Source organism: Taurulus bubalis (genome assembly GCF_910589615.1).
Source record: "Taurulus bubalis genome assembly, chromosome: 14".
Lineage (NCBI taxonomy): Eukaryota > Metazoa > Chordata > Actinopteri > Perciformes > Cottidae > Taurulus > Taurulus bubalis.
Genome location: NC_136602.1, coordinates 15,429,718 through 15,453,247, shown reverse-complemented (window position 1 = coordinate 15,453,247; position 23,530 = coordinate 15,429,718). Strand labels below are relative to the sequence as shown.

Sequence of the window (23,530 nt, the reverse complement as noted above, 5' to 3'; positions counted from 1 at the left end):
GTCGGACGGTCTCCAGGTGAACCAACTCCTGTACTGATGGGAGGGAGGGAGGAGGAACCTGTTTTAACCCCCTCAGTGCTTCCTCGGTTGATGCAATCTCTCACCGCAATAAATGAAAAATACATGAAATGGATAAAAATGCCAATGTTTTATTTATTCAACCATATCAAAAAATAATTATTTAAAATCTCAAACTGCAATGAAAACACAAAAGCTGTTATACATGTACAATAGTATATCATGATGTATAATAGTTTCCTGGGTGTGGACATTGCAGTCCAGCCCTGGTGCCTGGAGGAATAAACTAATTGCTCATAAACCAGGCACCTCCCCTTCAAAGGGGAAAATGTTCATTAATGCCCCTGCTCTGCCAACACAGAGGATTGCCTCCATTAATATAACAGCATGCCCAGTAGAATATTTAGATGTAATAACCAGAGCCGATCTCTCTCATTAAAAGGCACACGAGCAGCACCGATGGCTGCTGACCGCATTAAAACCAGACAACACATCCTTTAGGTCCTGGCTCTAACTGTTCGGAGTGTCGTCACGTCCAAGATGCTTTTCAGTCTTGCTGCCAGAGAAGAGCAAGCAGGTTAAACATCTGGAGTTGGAATGGCATGACCCATGGCGCTGCGCTGCTGGTTTCCTCTTCAGTTTTCAGGTTTTGAGTCGACTTCAGCTGAGCCAGAGGTGAGATGTTGCCGTGTATATTCCCAAATCAGCAGGGCGGCGCTCACATGCACGTTGAGGGAGCGGGTGACCCCTTGTTGAGGGATCTCCACACACACGTCGAACATTTGAAGTAGATTGGCAGGAATTCCTTCTCGTTCATTGCTACAAGAAGGAAAAGAGAAGAACACTTTACTGTAGAGTGGGACAAAGGCACAGAGACATTTTGCATCTAGTTTACGGATTAGGTTTTCATGTTTGCTGCCAGTATTTTTGTAATGAAGCCACTAAGAGCTGAGCTAGTTGGTTCTGATTTATAGATATCTTTAAAGGAATAATTACATATTTTGGAAAATATGCAGAGGTTTACAGGAAGAGATATGTACAAGATATAACAAGGTAATTAGTGAGCTTTAGAGGTGCAGGTAGGTCTATTTCTTCATCTTTTGTGCTTCTCCCATCTTCAGTCTAAGCCAAATGGCTGTTGGCTCTAGCTACATATGTATTGTATTATTGTACAGACAAGAGAGTGGTATTAATATTTTCGTCCCATACTAAAAAATAAGTATATTTACCAAAAGATTAAATTATTCTTTTAAATTAGATTTTTCTCAGGGAGGAAAGATAATTCACAGGGACATAACAAAACCACTGGAATGTAGGGTAACCACAAAAGGGACATTTTAGGTGCACTTCTGTGCTTTGTCAAAAATGTAAATCAAATGTCATGAAAATAAATTCCACAGCAAGACATGTATTGGAATGTGCATCCTGTCAGCAATAAGGCAACTTGGACTTCTTCATATCTGATATATAACATCAGGCCATCTGTTATCTCAGTTTAACCCTGATGTGCATCATGTACGTACAGATGTTTTTTATTTCAGCTTTTGTTTGGCTTAATGATGATTTCCAGTTGATTTAATTTTAAAAAAAAACTAATTTTCACAATTAAACTTTTCATACAAATGACTCGTGAGCTCAAATTCAAGAGCAATTCAAACTGTAATCAAGTGAGTATATATTGCGACGGAGCAATATGGGCCATGCAAAGCAAACATTAAGAGGGAATGAGTTTGGTGAATCCGCAGAGGGTGCCACACAGTAAGAAAGCCTGATCTGATTCATAGTGAGTGCAACTGGGTGAGATAATGGCAGCCTGATGAGAGATTAGAGCTGGTCAATCTGTGCTCGGGAGAGAACAGCTGTGAGAGCACTCAGGAGGCAGCTCACACGCTGACTGTTTCAGCTAACAGCACTACAAAACAGGACACCTACACAGACGGGATACATATTAATATCTCCCTTCAGACCAGCTGCACGACTGCAGTGCACATTTAGTAAGAGGAGTGAATCATGCTGCCGTCGCAAACTACACAAGCTTGTAATTACAGTCATGTTCACTTAATGGTTTAATAAAACTGATGAAAGCCACAAGGAAGAGTCACAACTCAAACGACACCAGATGAAGGTTAAGGTTTTTCTGCTGCTGTCATCACACTGCTTGTATTGGTTTGTGTCATTCATTTCACCGTGTTCTCCTCCTCAGGGAGAACCAATTACAGTCCAGCATGCCCCGACAGGCCCACCGTGGAGAGGTGAGGCGCGAGCCCCGCAGGGAAACACTCTAAACCGGTTAGATAACATTAATAGCTTCGTCAGCTCACACCGTTCTCCAAATGAAAGTCAAACAGGAGCATGGGAAGACAGAGGCTTGCATGCATTTGTGCTGATTTAACGAATTCTGAGTAAGTTTCCTCATTGATGAAAACATTTGTATTTAATGCTGTCAAACCTCTGTTCACACTGCTGGTATGAAATACTGCAAAAGACACACTCTTGTAGTGCAGTATGAATTGGTTGGGCTTGACTTGCTGAGACAGCTTGTAAAAGACCCAGTCTATCTGTTCCCAAGTGGTATGAGACTGGAAGACAATAGGCAAGGGGAACACTAACAAATCAACTTCAAAACACAACAGAAACGGTGGACGGTCGTGCTATTATCTTTCTGCTTATCCAGGCTTAGCAGGGTATTCCAGACCTCCGTCTTCGTCAGATGAGATACATGATCCTCCAATTTACCAGTTAGAGGTGCCTGGAAAACCTAAGCTCTAAGGCTGTAACCAGCCACCCTACAAAGGAGGCAAATTTCGCCCGCTTGTATCCACACTTTTAATCTTTCGGTCAATATCTAAAGCTCATGACCATCGGAGACGGTCGGAACATAGACGTACTGGTAAATCCAGATCGTTGCCTTCTGCCTCTGCTCCCTCTTCACTACAACAGCCCGGTACAACACCCGCATCACTGATGACTCAACATCAAACCGCCTGTCCATCTCATGCTCCATTTTACCCTCACTCCAACACCCATTGGAAACAGGTTTGACTTTGTGCCGGGTATCCGGACACAGCTCTTACTTGAGGACCAGATGGCTCGTAGCAACCACCCTAGTATCCAATTGTTAGAAGAAAAACTTATTTACTCTAATTCAACTACTGTTTCACAGTTATATCATTAATCATATACTGTGTGAAGGCTTGTGGCTCATATCATCTCATCTCATCTCATCTCATATCATCTCATATTGACCTAATTTCCTGTTAAAACATACGTATGCTTTTCAAGTGACCTTCTGATGGAGTCTTGAGACTGTGGATGCCTACATGTCTCTGTTTGAAGAACGTGGTGTTCCTTGTTATCATATGACCATGCCGATGCAAGCCAATCTAAAGACGTCATGTGAGCTTCTGTGATTGTACCATTAACTGTATTGAAGAGGTAACTCTCTGCTCATTCATTGAGCAGTCCAGTATACGCAATTGACATATCATGTTGTGATTCTGACTGTTCCTTCTTCGAAGAACAACTGTCCTGATTAATGATTTTACCTCAAGGTGTCAAGTACATTTTTCTATCACCAATATATAAACTTTCTCAGGGAAGCTGAGTAGTGTGATAATTGGGGCACACTCTCCGTTTTTTTAAAAAGGGAACCCCCACCACCTCGGTCTGCCCCTCCACAGGCACTGACCCCCGACCTCCACGCAACACTGAAGAGTGTGTTCGCCAAGACAGGTCAATAATGTCCATAGCCTTCAGCATCTCAGAGAATATCTCATTCAACCCTGGCGCCTTATCGTCAAGGAGCTTTTTTTAATTGCCTCAGCGACCTCTGCCAAGGATATGAATGCTTCTTCCCCAAAGACTTCAACCACTTCCTCCTCTATGGAAGACGTGTTTGTCGGGTTCAGGAGTTCCTAAAAGTGCTTTTTGCATTGGCAGAGAGGTGACGATCCATGTCCCTAAAGCCAGTCTGCGGTGCCAGGGGCCCGCATGCCTTTGACTGCTGCCTGGCTCACACTGCAAATTAACAAACGCTTATCCCTGGGCCCAGAAGGCGGCAGCTCCGTGTAGATTTTTAGGGCTGTGCCCAGCCAAGCCCCATCTGTCAAGGACTGGCCATTGTCAGCAAACTACCCTCCCAGGTCTGGCTCTGGACGCCCTCCCCTCAACCCCCCGGTTTCCCTTTTACAGGCAAGATGCTAGAACTCTTTTCTGGCTGACTCATATGGGGTTAGTGAATCGCTCTTGGTCTGGTCCTTCCCCTGGCACCAAGTTGCCTTGGGAGAACATACCAGAAGCTATTGATCCCGTCAACACAGCTCCCAGGTTCACACAAACCCTCCAACATATTGAGGTGGCCCTTCATTAGAGGGGAAGCCCTCTTGTTTGCAACCCCAAACCTTAAAAGCATACATGCTTTGGAAACATACCCCAAAAGTAACAGGGTCTTCTTAGGGAACTGGTAGTCCTGGAGGCTCTGACTGTTGGCCGTCTGCTCCACTCCAACAATACAGTACCCTTCACTCTTCTTCACCTGCAGGAAGTCAGTGAGCTCCATCGGCTTCACCTAATGAACAGATACAGTTCATAATCTTAGAGATGACTTAAATACATTTTTCATTTTAAACAATAATTCACAAAATCAAGCAATGCCTTTTAAGCCCTTTATACCTTTGTGAAAATCGGCTACTACAGCCTGTCACAACTCATCAAAAGCACATGTTCACTTTTTTTGTTCCATACAATAGATGAACAGATGCTCCCGATTTGGATGAACATTAGGGTATCATCAGGTTTCAGAGAGACAGATATGAGACTACCAAAGACTACTAAAAACAGCAGTTACTATGCAAGAGACAGAAAGACTAAAGGAGGAGCTTGAATGAAGCTCAAGTGAAGGTAGCATTTAGCGTTCACCACTTCTAAACTAGAAAAGGAGATTGTTTCTAAACATGCACCTCTTAAATGCATTAAAATTAAGTATTTATTTCAGATCACGACCAAGACACATAAGTGAATTTAGTTATTGAAACCATAATATCGTATCGGGAAAAATATTTTCTTGGAATTTCAAAAAAGCATTTAGGAAAACTTCAGCTTACCCGTTCTGTCCCTTTCGTGCTTCAACATTGATATTGACTGAGATCATTTTAACCCTGAGCTTACCCGGTTATAGATGGTGTAGACATCATGATCACGAGAGTAAAATGAGAGATTGCTTTTTGCACTTTACCTCTAATAGCGGAAGCCACAGCTCAGATGAGACACTCAGGGACTGAAAGTGTTTGTCACTGACGTGGCGGAGGTTATCCAGAACCAGAGCACTGGCTCCAAATATCTCACAGGTTCTGCACAGACCTGAAGCAACAACAAATGAACAAATGAGGACAGAGTGGGATATCAATCTAAACATGAACTGAAATATATTCCCACAATATGAACCTATGGTTGAAAAAAAATACACTGACATCTAAAAGTAGGAAGGGGGATTTTCTAATTATTTTTTTGGGCAGTCGGTGGTAGCGATGACTCAGAAATAAATGGCATCAGTCCATCATCATGGGCACAGACAGATATAAAAGGTACATCTGTAATGGCAACTGAGAGGGCAATTTCAAGTAAAACATTGACAGAACGGCCAAGCTAATGTTACATCATCTAGAATCAATATTGGTTTTGAAAATGGATCTTTTCCTCTATAAACAAAATCTGATTGAACCAGCCCCTTATCATCCGAGACAAAAGCAAATGAGTACACTTGCAGAGAATATAAAATAGAAGTGTCTGTGATTAAAGCTGGGCATTCCCTGTCTAAACTGGGCATTACCCGATTAGAGGGTGTTTGGTTTTAGTGGCAGCTGTGTTTGACCTCTTTGCCCAGATCATCATTGTGAAACCAAACAAAAGCCTGTAATGCTAGTTCTTCACAATATTGTACAAATGACAGAGAAATTTGCAGACATTTTACATCATGTCCCGACGAAGAAAACGTAAAGATTTAAGTGTAAAGAAGTGCTGCTACTGACCTCCTAGATTGGTGGGCTTGTCGATAAGTGAGGCTACCACCAGCAAGGCACCGTGCAGTTTGCCCAGTCGAGCAGCCCTCTCTTGGGGAACCAGCTGGAGTTCAGGCTCCTGCTCCTGGATCCCCAACCTCCAGGGAGTGATCTTCTTCTGCACCTCGGCCCAGCGCTCCTCCTTATTCTGCTCGCCTGGGAGACACGACACCACGGCCACTCAATCAGAGGTAAGATTATGGTATGTTGTATTAAGTAGTCCTGCTGGGTGTAAAAGGGGCTACTATACCTTTGTCTTGCTGGATCCAGTCTCCAGGCTGGAGCTGGCTCAGGTCAGGAGCAGGATTTCTCAAAGGAAAAGATGGACTTTCAGAGAAACATAACAGTTTCTCAAACTTCCAGGGTGGAATCCACTCATCATCAGCCATCTCTGACAGACTGGGGAACGTATAGAATATGGTCTAACAGAGAAAAACACAGAAAACAAGTTCGTTTGACACTGTGTTACTGTATTTTAGCTGGCTTAATTTGTTCAGCAGACATATACGAGCAAACCTCAACACTGTAATCCCTGATAGGATGAAAGGCACCAAAGAAGAAGTGCTCCTGAATCCTTGTCCAGTTCTTGTTGGCATTTCTAAATAGTGAGAGAACAAATACTAAAATAAATACATTAACATCCTACAACATACATTTTTTAATGGTTGTAGCTGTTCCACTCTAACCCGGTGCTCTGCATGGCCTCGGCCTGGTTCAGACAGGCCTGGATCACAGTGGACAGCCCTCCCAACCCAGCAGCCCCTTCCTCTGCCTGGACCTCAGCCAGGCTCCACACCCTCTTCAGGGCCAGTAAGGCATACAGACGCACGCTGAAGTTATGGTTGAAGCACCACTGCAGGATGATGTCCAGTGATTTGCGCAAATGCACATCCTTTAACACACACACACACACACACACACACACACACACACACACACACACACACACACACACACACACACACAGGGAGAGAGATCTTGTAGACATAGAGATGTGATGCAAGGTGAATGTTGAGTAGAGAAAAAATATAAAATGCTTCACCTTGTCCTGAAGGTGAGGAAGGATGACATTGAAATGTACCAGGACTGACAAGAAGGTGCAGATGCTCGTCTTGGTCTTTTCATGATCCTGTGCAGAAAAAAAAACAAAAAATAGAATAATTTAACGATTTCAATCATGATGCCATATTTTCTGGTAGGTAGGTAACCAGAGTGGGAGCTCACCCTGTTGAAGCAGGCCCAGAAGCTGTCAATGTGATGTGGATATTGGACGAGGATCAGAATCATCATCCACTCGATCAGGTATTTGACTGAGGCATGGTTGCTGCAGAATCCAGCTTCAAACACACAGTTCAGCACAGTGGCGACAAACTCCTGCACACAGGGCACACACACACACACACACACACACACACACACACACACACACACACACACACACAACGTCAGTCAGTATCTGAGTGGTTATTTCCTGTGCGATTGTAAGTATGAGTGCAGTTGTCTTACCTCTCTGAGTTTGGGCAGCAGCAGCAGCAGGGTTTGCCATACTCTGTTTTTGACACGATGTTGCAGGGAGTTGCTATAGTGACGCATTTTTGACTTTGATATGTCATTATCCTAGAGGGATGGGGTGAAGGAGATAATAGAAAATGGTGTTCAGTGTGAAATGAGCTGTAACTTATGTTCAACTTATTCTTTAATCATGAAAAAGTGCATTAAAAGTGCAATTCAGAATATCATAGAACAAGTATTTGTTGCAATACATGAATGTAGTATTACATTTTGTTAGAAGTCAGAATGTTAGGAGAGGTTGAGATATTTTAAGGTTGCAATATAAAATGTCATGATCAACATATCTGGAAACTATTCTCAGAAGAAAACTAAAATCAAGATATATACGTACATAAATCCTTAAGACTGGTAATAACTGAGTTCTTGTTTATTTACTTATTGGCATTGATGTCATGATAATATATTGGGATTTTGCTTTTCAAAACCGTTTAAATTAATGATTTCAAGCATTGAAAATAGTTTTGTTTAAAGAGTTGTGTAAATGGTTGAATGTAAATTATATTATTTTTTGTTTGATTTTGCATACATACATGAAATTGGGATAATATTAACACTCATACATAAGTTTGTGACACTTCCCTAAAACAACCAACCTTTTTTAACAAATCCATAATAAGTTCCTCCATCAGTCTTTCATGCTGCAGATTAGAGGAATCCAGCCGGCTGAGGAACGCGAGGACACATGTGCGGGGCAACTGGTCATCCCTGTTATCACTGGAAAACACAAGATGAAGAGTGAAAACATTTGCACAGCAAAGGAGACCTCTAGTGGCACAATCTTAATTCACCGCCATAAAGGAGAACACACATTGCTCCCTGGAGAACTGCAGCTCACCTTGTAACTGCAACATTGGCAGCACACTCGTCACCGAGTCGCTCCACATATGTTTGGACATCCTGGATGAGCCTTTGAAAAATAAAAGAAATAGATTTTAAAAAGCCCGAGGAAACAATTGAACAAATCTGAGAAATGCCGTTTTGAGTTACCGTTGATCTCTCCTGAACACTGGTCCGTAGACACATGCCTCAGTAAGTATGTTGATGTAGCTGAAAACACTAGAAAACACAGTGTCGCCGCTGCCTCGGTCTGTGGGCAGCCATGTCTGACAGCAGTGTTGAAGCAGCACACCGAACACGCCGCTCTTCAACTGAGACAGCTCCATCAACTCGGTGGCAATCTAAAAAACAATCACATCACACATACATGTATTATATGATCGAAAATGTATTGTTGAAAGTGCACCACACTTCCTTTCCAAGTCAACAAGCCTGATCTGAATCACCTGTTTCAAGGCGGCCAGAAGTGCCGGAGCAGAAGTGTCTGCCAGCTCAAGCAGGTCACGGTGGAAGGCCATGGAGATGAAGCCCTTAAGGGCCGGCCAGAAGTCATGGGCGTTGGTGCTCAGCCCCTGCACCAGCTCCCAGCTCAGAGTCACAGCTTCCACACACATGGCCTCCTCGTGAAGTAGTAACTGGGATCAAAACATCACCAAACCAGACTCTTCATTAGATCCCACTTCATTTGATGTTACCTTAGTTTTTGTAAGACAAGGTTTAGACTGTAACGATAAGGAGCTCCTTGTTACACCTTGTTTAAATTGCTTGAATTTGACCGAAATGTACTTTGGGACTCACTTGTGGCAGCACTGTCTCCATAAAGGTGAGCACAGGCAGAACCAGGTCACTGGGCAGCAGAGCCAGGGCCTCCACCCCACAGCTCAGAGCAGCCTTGAGAGTCTCGGAGTCGTTGGAGATCTCTTCAGACTCAGGAATCCCAAAAGCCTTCATCAGGAAGCTCAGACAGATCCATTGGTCCCGCATAAAATTGGCGGCTATGCGTCCCCAGTCCTGCAGCACTTCGGCATCACTAAAGAAAAGAAGAATTACACTTAACCATGCCAGTCTGGTGTTTATTTATCATACACTTTAAGGCATACGAGTACTCTCAACCGACTTTCACTGACCTTGAACCGTCTCCAGTCTGTGGTTTCTGCAGTCGTTTATTTAAGTTCCCCAAACTTTGGCAGGAAGATGACACTAGATTGTAGAAGTAGTCATTCAGTGAATTCAACGCAGAAGTGGTCTCCGATTGCATATCAATCTCTTCCGGCTCCATGAGACCACACACCGTAGCCAGGGACGCCATAGCGACCGCTAGAGCCACCTGGTTTGCCACAGAGTGGATCTGGCAATGGAAAAATAATCTGTGTTACATCATCAAGCAACCGAACTGATTTATTATATTATTCCTGCCTGAGATTTGCACCTGCTGGTTGGGTTCTTTCAGAACCTTGAGGCTGTACTTGATGAGTTTAGGGAAATAGGTCTTCTGGATTTGAGTGTGGTGCTGTGGTGTAGAACGGTACAGGCCCACCATCTGCCTCAGGACACTCAGATACAGGTCTGCCCGCTCCACATCAAACAGCTGGAAAGAAAAACAACCCCTGTACATGTCAGAGCTAGCCATCTGGGCAATATATGCTAATTGAAGTCATGGTGACTCGCTCGACTCGTCGTTTACCTCCTGCAGCTCCCCAAACAGCCGCCTCAAGATAAACTCCTGGATTGGATCGACAAGTTTAAAAATGAGCCTCTTCATGGCAACCGTCACGTTGTCCACTGTGAAAAGCAGAGTGGGAAGTGTTGAATGTCACACTGTCCTGAGCCACTTAATATATGAACCATGACAGGAAATACTAAAAGCACTCCGCTACAAGAAGACGCAAATAAAAACAGTTAAGTTTGACTTTTCTTCAGTTCAGTATCCAGAGAATTTGAGCAGAATTAATGACATCAATTGCAGAGGGCCAAGATGTGTTCTTGTGGCAAAATTATAATTGAATAATTTAACCATCAGAAGCTAGCTGGACTAAATTATATTATGAAGCTATTTTTTTTTAACTGAATAAGAAAGGAATAGAGACTAAATCCATTGTAAATTATGAAATATACCGTGAAAGGGATTAGTATTAGAGGGTACTCTACAAGCAGATCGAAGTATAAATGCAAAAAAATAGCAAGAATCCCTCAATTCCTGAAACATTGTTCCCGAGTTGTTTGGTTTAATGTCTAGAAGCACAAAGATACTTTTCAATAAAAATATTTCTCTGAGCACCTTGTAAGATTGCATAACAAATTGATATGAGGGTGATTGATGTTTACAAAGATAGTGAGATATTTCCTCCCCTGACAGCTCACCACATGAACATGAGTTGGGAGTAGAGGTATAACGAAGTGTTCATTGAAAGCACCCTTATGCTCGAGGGTGGGCTTGTCTGCTAAAACAATGGATTAGTGTTGTCAACACAAACCTTTCTCCTCTCCAACACGCTCACAGCTTGGTGTTCCTCCGAGCTGGAACAGTTGAAGCACGAGCTGCAGGCTCTTGTCACTCTTACGCAGTGGCAGGTAGACGTTGGTACCGACTCTGCTCAAGGTGTCCAGCAGGGGAGACAGCAGCGACTCCAGAGTGGTGGCGATCTTTGCTTCGGTATGATTCTGTTCCATGTCCACACACAGAAGTATGGCCCTGGCCAATTTATCAGCCTCCCTGGAGTCAGGCAGCCTCTCGCTGTGACCTGAAGAGCAGGGGAAACTAACTTAAACCAATTTATCCTACACACAGATAGAATCCTTCTCTTAATCTATAACAGTCTCACCTCAGACTTACCCAAGCTAGGTGGGACTCGGAGATAAGTGAGCATCTCGCTTTGAACATAGCCTCTTACAGTTTCTTTCTTCGAGCAATCTCCATCCATAATCCTGGACTTGAAACTGCCCTCTTTATCCGACAGCCAGGCACACAACTGCAGCAATGTCACAAATATGTAGGGTAGAAATTAGTCAATTTTACAACTTCCCTAAAGTCTTATCTTAACGCAGCCAAATGTTCCTTCAAATGTCTCGAACACATCGTACCTGATTCCAAAGCCGCGTCCTTCTAGAAAGTGACTCGTCTGCACGAAAATCCATCAGGAAACTAAAAACGTCATCAAGAGTCACTGCGTTCTGAAATAAGATTTTTCAATGATGCAGTTCACTTACTTTAATGCTCTGTATGAAAGCACATGGGCTGGACTAAATAACAGAAACACCTTACTATGCAGAAGCCCTAACGTGAATTAATTAAACAAACTTGACATTTGTAATGCTGAAGTTTGTTTGTTTTTATTACTGAGCACATTTCTGGGGTGAATGTATAACCACTGATCCGCTTTGCCAAAGCAATTTTCCTTTAACTTTTTTGGTGACGTCTCCTTTCGACATACTGTTTTTACATTACATTAAGAATAAAAAAACTGAGAAACGCAGCAAATCCTTACATTTGATAAGTTGAACCTAGCAATTTATTTTTGTTATTATATTGGTTTGATAAAGACTTCAATGATTAAATGAGAATTACAATTGTTATTCATTGATTTTCTGTTCATACATATAAGTTAACTATTAAAACATAAATGTATACTACACTATTGCATCACCACCTGTGTGGTCATAACTTAACCCTCACCACGATTGACCAAAAGCAACTTAATAGCATATGCACTTAAAACAATAACATTTCTGGTATTTTTAAGAAGGCAAAGAACAATAAACATAATGACCATCATGCTGTTTACAATAGCACTGTCATATTATACAATAAGGTGTCTCAGTTATTTTAATATTATGTAAACAATTCATGGCCTACCACTTCTGTGAGAGAGAGAGCGCTATTCAGCAAGAAGCACTGAGCAGCGCCTCTCAGCAGCACCTGATGAGTGATCATGGTGCAGCGCAGCACCTCCCTGTAACACACAGCGGATCAAATGAGCTTCCATATCAAGCGTGACGAGCTTACTTGTGTAACTGTATCCATGACGAGGTACCTGAGAGCAGTGAGGCCCTCGATCCCCAGCAGGGGACCTGGAGGCAGTTTGGATAGCGCCTGGGAGAGGAAGAGGAGGGGTGCCGCACACCAGTGCTTAGAGCACAGCTGCTGAATCATCTGCAGCAACATAGGGCCTTTAAAGCAAAAGAGATGGGCAATTACTCTACTACATTTATTCTCTGCAGCGTCTGATTTCTTTTACCTCTATGCTCCGACGGTAAACTGGTAAAAAAGGCGGTCATGAAGACTTGCAGTTTAGCCCCGATCTCAGGGCAATCTCCTACACTCTGCCCGACTGACCTGCAGGTGGACAGATTGTGGGTTAATGAGGCCTGGTGCAGAAACACTTAAACAATATAATAATTACATAACTACACAGAAATCCCTTCTTTTATTTAGTGTCTTGGATTTTAAACACTCACTTGTGAAATAGCGACGTTTCAGACAGAACATCCATAAAAGAACCAACGATGAACTGAGGAGCAAAGCAGCAGAAGAGGAAATGATTTATGTGGCACTGAATGAATAAGTCTGAATCATATTGAATGCATTGCGTCTGAGCCTGTACCTGAGAAAAGGACAAAGCAAAGGCTGGCTGCTGGAGGACCTGCAGCTCGAGCAGATGACACACTCCCTCTCTCATGAGGGATTTATTCTCACTATGAAACATCCGCTGGTACACACACAGCAGCCAGGAGGGGTGGAAGAAGACTTGACCTGAAGCTGCGACACAGACAGAGCACTGAAAAAATAGAAGTACAGACTACCAGGTGGCACTTTAAATAACTGTTTTTTTTCCTCGGAGATTGCCTTAGTATCTTTGTTATATGTTTGCAATTTAAAAACAAAGCATTTGCCCTTCATCTATTTTCTTATTTATTGACTGAAAACACAATCAAAAGAAAATCAAAAGTGCGTTTATGAAATTGCCAGTAGATGATTAATTAATGTAGTTAATGTGATCAGTTCAGCATTTTTTTGTTTAAGTGTGGAACAGTCATTTGCTAGAGATGGCTGTAAATCTAAATAATCATGAACGTAAAAAAAGAAGAATAAGTATTTCATTATATTACCCAAGTCTAGTGTTACCTTGACTATCATTTACTGTTGTTTGGATCAACGTGTCTATTCTGTTAAGAACTGGCCGGACGACATGAATCTGCAGCAGAAAACAAAACAGAGACGAGTAACATTACAAAACTCATTTATGTCACGATTCCCATTTCTGAACTGGTAGCAAACCAATAAGTCATGTGGGATTTTCTACCTGGTTTTCCTCCAGGGTCTCTATCACCAGTGCGTAGTCCTCCCAGAACTCTCTCAGCAACTTACTCCTGCTAGGGGCCCACTTGAACAAGATGTCATCTGCAACAATCCACATCCCCAAAAAAATTTAAGAAAACAAACAAAACATCACGAGTGAACTTGAATTCGTTGCAGTGTCAGCAAGTCTGAGCATATACCTTCTTCTGATGGAGAGAGAGGGCAGTCCAACCCCTCCTCCTCTGACAGGGCCACGCACATTTTCAAAAGGTACAACGCCCTCTTTCGTGACACGCCGTCTCTGTGCGTCAGTCCATCTTGAACCATCCTCCAGAACTGGACGGACAGACGAGGGTCGAGGTCACAGGAGGAAGAGGAGGGGAGGCTGCGAGGCTTCAGCAGGTGGTCCGACAGGGCGGTCAAACACAGCAGTGTCCGCTCCGTGACCACAGGTGTGCGGTCAGTGGAGTGCCAGCTGCACATGTCCTCCAGGATCAGCGTGAGGACGCTCGTTAACCTCGCACCCCTGCAGCAGTTCAGGACAGTTAGGAGAAGCCTGACTGTAATTTTAGAGACTAGCGCATCGGGGAGCGTTTTGATGCAGGACAAGGCACATGACAAGGTGGTGAGCGTGAGCTGCTCGTCCGCTGACAGAGAAGGCACGAGAGCAGCCATGACTTCACTGGCAACCTCCACACCTAGTCGTCCTGGACCGGGCACCTCCTCTTCCGACTGCTGGAGCGACGGCAGCACCGCTAGAGCCACTCGCCCCGGCACGGCCTCGTCACACAGCGGGACACAGACACTCAGGAGTCTGCAGGCGGCAGCGGTGGTCTCCCTGCACCGCATGACCTCGCCGGCTTCCGTTGACAGCTTGGAGAGAAGCGGTAGACACTGGTTCCAAACCACTGAGTTGATTTTATCTACAATAGATCTTCTTTTCGCGGCTGAAAGCGGAGTCGTGTCCGACTCGGACAGAATGGGTCCGAGTCCTTCAATGAAAGCTGTCAGCGCCTCCACCCGCTCGGTGCCCGGCCACGAGTCACTCGGCCAGGTCAGCGACTCAAACAAGATGTCGTAGTCAGGAGAGCTGGACAAGACCGCGTTTATTAACACGGAAAACATTGTAGAGAAGACGCTGCAAGAACCGAGGAGGCTCTTCTCGCAGCATCCACTGGGAACACGTTTTTCCAAACGGAATGTAAACTTCCGCAAACGTAATCCCAAACTCTCGCGAGAAGTGGGAGTGACAGTAAAGGACTGGCGCTCAAGTTGAAAAATATAACATATCAAATATTTAAGCAAAACATTAACACTTGTGAAAAAATGAAGAGACCCGGTTTCCTTCAGTGGGATTTAGAATTTTATTTTCACCATAATAAAAAAAGTTGCTTTAGATAAAAAATACATTGTTCAGTATTGTGAATTTCTGACAGTTGTTGGACTTAAAATTGTGTTCATATAGGCTAAAAACATCCGTTCAGTTCCAATTGTCATTTATAAAACAGTGACGATATTGTCTGAGAAAAAGAAGACAGAGATGCTTTGTCTGGGAGATACATAATACAAAAATACTGCAGATTCATGATACACCTACTTGTTACAGAAATAGTGCTTTAAAAAGAATAAGTTTCTATTGTAATTACAACAGCAGAGGAGAGAGGTTAGAATAGAGAAGCTTTGGATGAATGCATTAACAGCTGTAAAGACGTTACATTTTCCACATATGGAGCTCAGCTACATTTCTGTAGCAGACCAATAGGAAAAGCACGCCAGTGTACACTATACAAAAATAGAGTATATTACAAAATATGATTTAAAAACAAACAAACCGTATAAAGGAATACAGGAGCACAAACATTAGCACAGCGGCTTCAGTGGTTTTTTCCTGAATAAAACAAGGACATTTAAGTGTTTACATTTGCAAGGAAAATATAAAAATGTCAAATGTTTAACCTTATTCAGACATTTTAACAGCATGAACTTATAAAATAAAATGAGAAATGTAATAAAATAGTGCAAGTAGTATGTACACAATATACAACATTAATAAATATGCTCTGTTTACCGATTGAAATGTTGCTAAACTAGATCTGTTCTCTAATCCACAACTTTTCTATGAGGAATGAGTGGTCTTGCTAGTTTCAATGTCTCTTTTGCCATTTTGAAACACACATCCCGTGTTGTCATCATCACCACATACAGCGGAAAACACTTGAGACATTCATGTGTTGGCAACCTACACGTTAATCTACTCTGTAAATTAATGAAGAGAAGGCGTATTTGTGGACATCAGTCATCGGCGTATTCAAAGTATGAATTCCAAAAACTGTTCATCACTCAACATGTCCAGGGAGAGGCAGTTGGTAGACCGGCGGCCATAGAAGGAAGGTTTGGCTTGGCAGTGCAAAAGAGGGTAATAACTGTGATCAACGAGGGTCTTTGTATTTGTTGAGGCATCAGGGAGGCCAAAGGTATAGCTGTGGGAGGAGTCAGGTGGCAGTGTCGTCCCCAGGGGTGCCGGAGGTGGAAACAGACGGACATCATCTAGACTGTGGCTGTGCCGATCCACGCAAACTTGTGCCCTAGATCTCAGCATCTAGAATATAGACAGGAGATAAAGATGAAAGCTAATGCATTACGATGGAGAAATCCAAAGAAGGAAAAGAAAAGGAAGTCAATGGAAAAAAGCTGGACGTCCAACCTGTTTTAACATATCCTTGTTACGTAATTTCCCGAGTTCTTCATCACTGTCTGGGGGACATGCTTTGTTTCCTGTATATGAATATGAATATATGAAAACATATATTATTTAAATAACATTCTGTACCATGTCATCATCAAATGATTCGTACCTGGTGAGCAAGTCTCGAAGGAGAATTCTGAACAATCCACTGACAATCCTTCAAGAAGATCAGCCAACTGGAACATCTCATGAGGATCATCCACCAGGACCTCCGTTGGACTTCCAATATTGGTTTTGATCTCTGGGGAAAAACGTTTTAGAAATTTTGTTAGGGCAATTCTGAAAACAATATCTCTCATCTGCAGTGGCCATGTACAGTATTTACGGAAACAAGAAAATAGCTTTGAACACAGGGTGTACTAACTACGGCTTGAAGTGCTGGCTATTGAAAGAACACATATGCATAACAATATGAAATAATGACATCACACATTATATTTATTGAGCAATTAGAGGAATAAACTGCAATTATCCCAACTGTATGAGACTCTTTGCTTTTTGAACTGATGTGTGAGTGATGCACAAATAAAGCTGAGCAATCTTCCCTTTTTGACGGTAAATCTTTATATACATATTTAATACATTCTTACATCCCTATTCCATTTGCGTCGCTCAATTACTTACTTCGAGACACACTGCCAAGTAAATCTTAAGGGAAAATTATAAAAATATAATCGTCAACCTCTCATATCCTCAACAGATCACCAGTAAACCATCACTCCCAAGAGGTAAACACAAGTTCAGCATGACTTACAGCTGCTTTCCTGTCTCCTAACTAACTATTTAATTCAATAAATGCTGGTTTACTGCAGAAGAATGGATAAAATGTCCAGTATAAAATTCCTCTCACCTTCCTCTTGCCAGCCCTCATCTTCTATTCGAGCCTTACTGCCCGTGTCGAACCCAGAGGTACGGGAGCTGCCACGGCTGGCTGCTGAGCCGAAACGCTTCCCTGCTCGCCGTTGACCTTCCTCCTCCGTGGAGGCCATCTCTGTGGAGATGCTGTGTTGGCGGGCGTCAGCTTCAATTCCAGAGCTGCTGGTTGAGTGTCGGGACAGGCCAGGGCTGCTCTCACTGCCGGCGGGGTCCAAGTCCAGGTCATCACTGATGTATGACTCTCTGTAACGCTTTTTATCTAAAATGAAGACATTTTTTATTTTTAAATTGGAAAATAAATTATGTAAATAAACCGAGGTTAGCTACGTGTTAAGAAGTTGATAGAAAGAACTGAGGATATGGTATACCAAGGATGTGAGTTGTCTTTGGTAAACTGGACTGCCAGAAGCTGCTTGTAAAATGCTAGAGATAATATTGTTAACCCTTTCAGGGTTGCTGAATCTGTTTAGACTACTACATTTAGACCTTTAACACAACAGAATACTTATTTTCAAAAGGAGGAGCAAGAATTATGCTTTCCTTTATACAAGTTTGTCCAATAGAGATACATTTGAACAAGTACTGTGCAACAAATGTGATTATTAAAACAATAAGCCGTTTGCTTTCTTTGTGTGGGAACAAGTGTCTTTTCCTAAGTTATGCATATATCTTTCACTGGCTACAGAAGTGTTCTGCTGAGTACAGGTGGCCCCCAGCCAAATTGCAAATATCCCTGATACTAATCATGCCCTTGTATTCTCCCTCCCCTACCTTCGCTCTCCTCCAGCTGGCGTATTTGTTTGAGGGCAGGCTGGAGGCTGAGGTAGAGGCGATGGCTGCTGCTCAGGTGCAGGAGGAGGTGGCGAGAGCGAAACGATGACCCAGTGTAGTAAACCAGATTCCTGGCTGATGGCAAGCCATCTGGCTGGATCTCAAATTTCTTACCCTGAATGGGACACTACATTATACAGAGTGTACATAGCTAATGGCCATTACATAATGACCGCAATTCTGCCAGAGAATGGAAATGAGAAGTTTGCATACCAGGAAGGTGAGACGTCCCACATTTGACCAGGGGAAGTCATACAGCAGCTCTCGCATGTTGTTTACTTCCTATGAATACAAAATACACACACACACAAACAGTTAAAAGAAACAGCTCAAATGTTTGTGATCTTTTGTGTTTGAGCAACAAGAGACGTCTGCATGTGTAGTCTACTACGGGGATATATTATTAAATTACTGATCAATAATCAATTGTCTTTTTGTTCACAGGAACCATCTGGACTTGGGGAAGAGGCCAAGGGCTTCTCGAGGTTTCTTACGGTCTGTTGGCTCTTTATTCAGCCAGGCCTGGAGCCCTAATCCCCCCCAGATGGCCCCTGATGGACAGATCAAACAACTGACCGCAGACAACTCCTATCTCCTGATGCACTGCTGTTGGTGGCAAACCCCCACATTCTTCACACGTCTAGTCAGAAGACTAGAGCTTGAGCAAACGCAGATTCACTCTTACGTACGCATGTGTTGACGCATATACTATGCATCAATAACACACTCGCACATGCACGTACCTGATACACTTGCATTCCTCGCAGGGTCAGACCGAGCAATGCCGTTCCTCTCTCTGCCTTTTTGTCCTGAACAAATGAATGATAAGATGTCAGAGCGGCATGTGAGCAGTTCAGATAAGATATCTATTGCACAGTTGAGCCCCTCTCCTACTCCACTGGGAAACACTGGGCTGCTGCTTACAACAAATTAAAAGTGATAGAACATTACACAATGGATGGGCTAGCCTTCAAAATATCACTCATTAGATGAGTCTTGGAAGGGGGAGGACAGTAAACTGGACTAGATGGAAGGTTACATAACGGTCCCATAGTCATTTGTCCAGCAAAGCTCAAATGAAGCCAAACTAACTGTATTTGTGTTGGAAAAGACATTACTTCAGTCAAATGGAAGTAATAAGTCTGGAATGTCCATAGATAAAAATGTGCTGAAATCAAATTCCACTTCCCACCAGCCTTAACAATCCTCATGTTAATGACATCGATCAAATGATGCAAACACCCTTCAGTCAGTATGGTGTGTGTTACAAAAATCTATTCAATTCATGATAGTGAAAAACTAAATTGATTGGTGACCTTTTGCAGCTTGTAAAACGTGACTGGTACGTCCTCCAGTCGACATGCCTCCTTGATGAAGAGCAGCATGGCATCCCGAGTAGACATGCCCCACAGCTCCTGATGCACCTTGGGCCCATGGCAGAGGAGGTAGTTCACTCCACGCTTAGCCACAATCTACAGAAGATGAAAAAGGGAAAGACATGGATTGGGCCCTCAAAATATAAAACATTAGAATGTATAAAGGATGAATATATCATCATTTTATACTGAACATCAAGTTACATTGAACGTTTATTTTAATTTTATTTTTAAATACTGCTGTCACACAGGTCCCTGCCCCAGGACACAGTGACACCTACCCAAGGGGGAAAGTACTCCTTGAGTTCAAAGTAAGGAGTGACCTCCATATCCTCCTTGGGCATCGGGTGGTCACCGAGGTCAGCCTGCAAGGCGTAACCTGCCAGCTGGAAGTACACCTCTTCCTGCTGACGACATTCAGAGCGAAGAACCCGCTCCCGCAAGTCAGAGTAGTATAGATGTCGCGCCTTACGTTCACTGGTACCACACAACGAAAGAAAAAAAAAGAGGGGAAGGGGGGCACAAAAAGGAGGACAAAGATGGATGAAAAAAGCCAGCTCATCCAGTAGTGAGCAAGATGCATATAGAACATGTATAGAAGGACATACCAAACGAGTCTACCGTTTTCTATGTAGTACTGCACCTTGAGGCAGAGCACTAGAGGCAGGGGTCTCTTTAGTAATCCCTGTATACAGAAATAGACACGTTAGGGAAAGTCTGTGTGCATCTTTTTGTCATGCTAAATAAAAGGTTGGTGCATGTAGGCCACAGAACGGTGCCTCCCAATTAACTAAGACACAGCAAAACGCTCCTAATTTACACCATCAAAATGTTCTACCCTTTGCAAGAAATTGCCTTACCTTTCCAAAATCTTGCTTCCATTCCTTCGGAAAGTATTTAGTGAGTTTCTCCTCCATGTCTAAAAAGATGTGCTCATTGTCTGGGATGGAGAAAGACAACCAGGAAACCAGCCGACAGTTAGCGAGCAAACAAAACCATAATGTAACCAAGCGTGAAATGGGCCCAACAATGGAATTCATTAGGGTAAAAGAAAAAAACCTTTGTTCTTTCTTTTGTGAATGAGGCTACTAGGAAGCAAATGGCAACAATGCACATTTTAATGTATCTATTTTCTAATTTCAGTTGTAGCATGGCAGCAGAGACCACACACTGCTAGCAGGCGCTTTGTCTAACACTCTAAAAATGTGTTGAGGGATGGGTCGATATATTCAACAAAGCAGTGCTTTTATCTTGATATTTAGCTTTTTATCGATCCATTTACCAACGTTAATTGTTTCTTTTTAATGTTGATTTTATTTCAGTTGAAGGGCTAAAATGCTGTTTGCAACTTGTGCTGGGAATGAGGAGGTTATATCCCTCTCAGCCTGGTCTTATGAGTCATGACTTTGGCATTTTCTATTTGATCCACCTTATCTCTTTTGTTCAACTTTGTGTAACCACATCATGTTTTCCAAGTTGTTTCCCAATCGTTCCTTCAAACATCCATCTCTCCTTTCAGCCGACTCTGACTCATTGTGACTCCTTCACCCCTTGTCCTTCATTGAAGTCTTTGCGTAAGAGTTTAGTGAGCCGGCCTGTGTCATGACTAGTTCCCCTACCTCTTTTCCCTTCACTCCCACCCTCCTCTTCTCATCATCAATCCATCCCTCTCCTCAGTGAAGAGGAGGAATGCAAGGGTGCATTCCAGGCTTAATGAAGTTAATATTGCAGGAATCCAGGCCTAAGTGATCGCTGAACCAACACCACAAAAACAAAAGGTTGCCTGTTCAAGTGGTGAGCCACACAAGATTACCGGGGCTTTTCAACGTATTTGTACAAAGAAAGAGAAAATAGAAACCCGAGGAATCAGAAAGTTCAGAACTTTGTGCAGTGGCTCAAGTGGATTACAACATTCAATTATGCAGACTGGGAAGGCACAATGAAATATTTTGGCTTTAGTGGAATAGCTTTTTAACGGAAAACATTTTCCACATTATTACATAAACAAGAGCCACTAAAAGAGTGGCCCCTGGAAAGCCCTGCAGTACATTGTTGTAATGATGCTCTTGTTTACAATCTAACTGGTTGACTGCTGACATGTGGCATGTGTGCGTAAACTGATCAACAAACAATGTTGTGTCAATGTTAATGAGGAGTAAACTTACCCCTCACCACTGTGAGGCCAAAAAAGTGCAGCTCTTTGATTCCAAGAAGCTCTGCCACTCGAATAAAAACATCCTGTCCTGTGGACTTTGGCTGGAGCAGAAAAGACAAAAAAAGTATGCATTCAATATGCGTTCACAAACTATGTAGTGCAGTCAAACTATTGTAAAGATCAAAACAATGTTGACCATCTGTTATGACCTCATGGTGATGGTCAGGAGGACAGCTAGAGACATATTAAAAACACCCACCCCAACAGCGATGTCCAGCTGGTCTTTGTTGGGGAGGAGAACACAAATGGTTCTCTCCTGCTTTATCGAGGTGTTCATGATGTCTGGTGTGGGTTGGTGATAAGTACTTTCTCTCTGTTAAACTGCCTCAGTGTTCTCTTGCTTCCTCTATTCTTCACGTTGTTATCTGTTCCAGGGAAGTTCGTCCATATTGCACCTGAGAAGACAGATGGCATTAGAGTGAAACAAGCAAAGAAATGGAAACACATGATGCAACTACAGTTTAATGAAAACAATGAAGACAGCAGAGTGGAATTTAAAACAGATCTAGGTTCTTAGCATTTTGTCAAAGCAAAAACAATCCCATACTCGGACACAATTACATGGTTTCCCATTATCCCACAACTAAGATTAACACAACATGACTTGTGCCTTCTTAGGTTCCAGAAATGCATTAATCTTCCAAAACTGAATAACACATGACATGAATTGGTCTACCTTAAAGAACATCTTGACCCGAATGATCAGCAAACACGACAAGAGAGTGTAATGATAATAGTTATTAACTGGTGAACATCAATCAGATACTGCATATCCTTTCTATTCCAAAAGTAACTGAAGCAACACTAAATTGTAAAACATATTTGTGTTATTGCAGATGATGCATAAGATACAAAACAGGGACACTCCACTTAAACCACGACTCATATCTTAAGTTTGCCCAACTATGCTGACCTGAAGCCCCTACTGGTACGAGACTCATCTAATTAACTTCTCAGAATCAATTAATCAGGTTAATTACACTCTGATCCCCTTAAATATTGCTCTTGACTATAACCAGTACGAAAGCCCGTAACTGAAAGCCCGTAACTGAAGCGGACTGCTCTGGTGCCAAAAAGTGGATGATAACCAGCATGGTAGGAGAACTTGGAAAAACAAGCTTTGGTTTCTTTGCGTCATACTTGTGTCTTCTTACACCAAACTTTAAAGCACTTTGGCATTCACCTAGGGGAGAAATATGCTTGCATATGTTTTACATATGTTTGTTTAGCAAAATCACAAGAAAATATAACATTATAATTTATAACAAGGTAGTGTCAGTGTACAAAACACGTTGTGGGAACAACAAAAGTAGCATGTACTTGGCTCAGGGAGCAAATCATTTGTCATACCAAATATGATTATGGACGTGTTCAAACACAGCCTCACTTACGTCTGTGTCAGTGCAAACAGACATAACAAAACCTGAAATACCAGTAGCTTGAACATCTGACTTGTTTATGAGTCAAACTATATTGAATATTTTCACTGATGCTGGAGCAAATGGTAAAGAACAGACTCAAATGTTTTATATATTTTCACACAGACAATGTATAAATAATTATTGCATCATCCTTTTTAATCACGATCTAGTTTTTGAGGGCTTCTTCAATATCATTTATGCCCATTTTGAAAGTGTTGTACCTCTCTACTCTGGTTGTTCAGTATACTATGCGTGAGCTATACTGATGAAAATATTACAATACTAC

General features: G+C 42.5%; 2 protein-coding genes across 2 annotated transcripts; both read right to left on the bottom strand.

The window, feature by feature from the left end:
• Nucleotides 1-146: 146 nt before the first annotated feature.
• Nucleotides 147-14,904, bottom strand: tarbp1 (TAR (HIV-1) RNA binding protein 1; the record flags this gene model as incomplete). The annotated part of the gene is made up of 29 exons (XM_079230285.1): nt 147-837; nt 4,449-4,585; nt 5,252-5,376; nt 6,045-6,230; nt 6,325-6,496; nt 6,591-6,672; nt 6,761-6,966; nt 7,117-7,203; nt 7,299-7,448; nt 7,581-7,691; nt 8,240-8,360; nt 8,482-8,553; nt 8,634-8,824; nt 8,930-9,118; nt 9,282-9,513; nt 9,611-9,831; nt 9,913-10,071; nt 10,168-10,265; nt 10,958-11,224; nt 11,317-11,452; nt 11,565-11,654; nt 12,337-12,433; nt 12,515-12,650; nt 12,719-12,816; nt 12,939-12,991; nt 13,085-13,239; nt 13,606-13,675; nt 13,784-13,881; nt 13,980-14,904. The coding sequence occupies 29 exons, from the start codon at nt 14,902-14,904 to the stop codon at nt 654-656; spliced, it is 4,848 nt and encodes a 1,615-aa protein (XP_079086411.1). The 3' UTR covers nt 147-653.
• Nucleotides 14,905-15,129: 225 nt separating this feature from the next.
• Nucleotides 15,130-21,803, bottom strand: LOC306746392 (FERM domain-containing protein 6). The gene is made up of 12 exons (XM_079229303.1): nt 21,774-21,803; nt 20,469-20,548; nt 20,217-20,293; nt 19,890-20,085; nt 19,549-19,704; nt 18,976-19,041; nt 18,446-18,514; nt 18,173-18,347; nt 17,376-17,660; nt 16,635-16,766; nt 16,484-16,554; nt 15,130-16,378 (listed from the first exon to the last, which is right to left on the bottom strand). The coding sequence occupies exons 2-12, from the start codon at nt 20,523-20,525 to the stop codon at nt 16,088-16,090; spliced, it is 1,575 nt and encodes a 524-aa protein (XP_079085429.1). The 5' UTR covers nt 20,526-20,548; nt 21,774-21,803; the 3' UTR covers nt 15,130-16,087.
• Nucleotides 21,804-23,530: the final 1,727 nt, after the last annotated feature.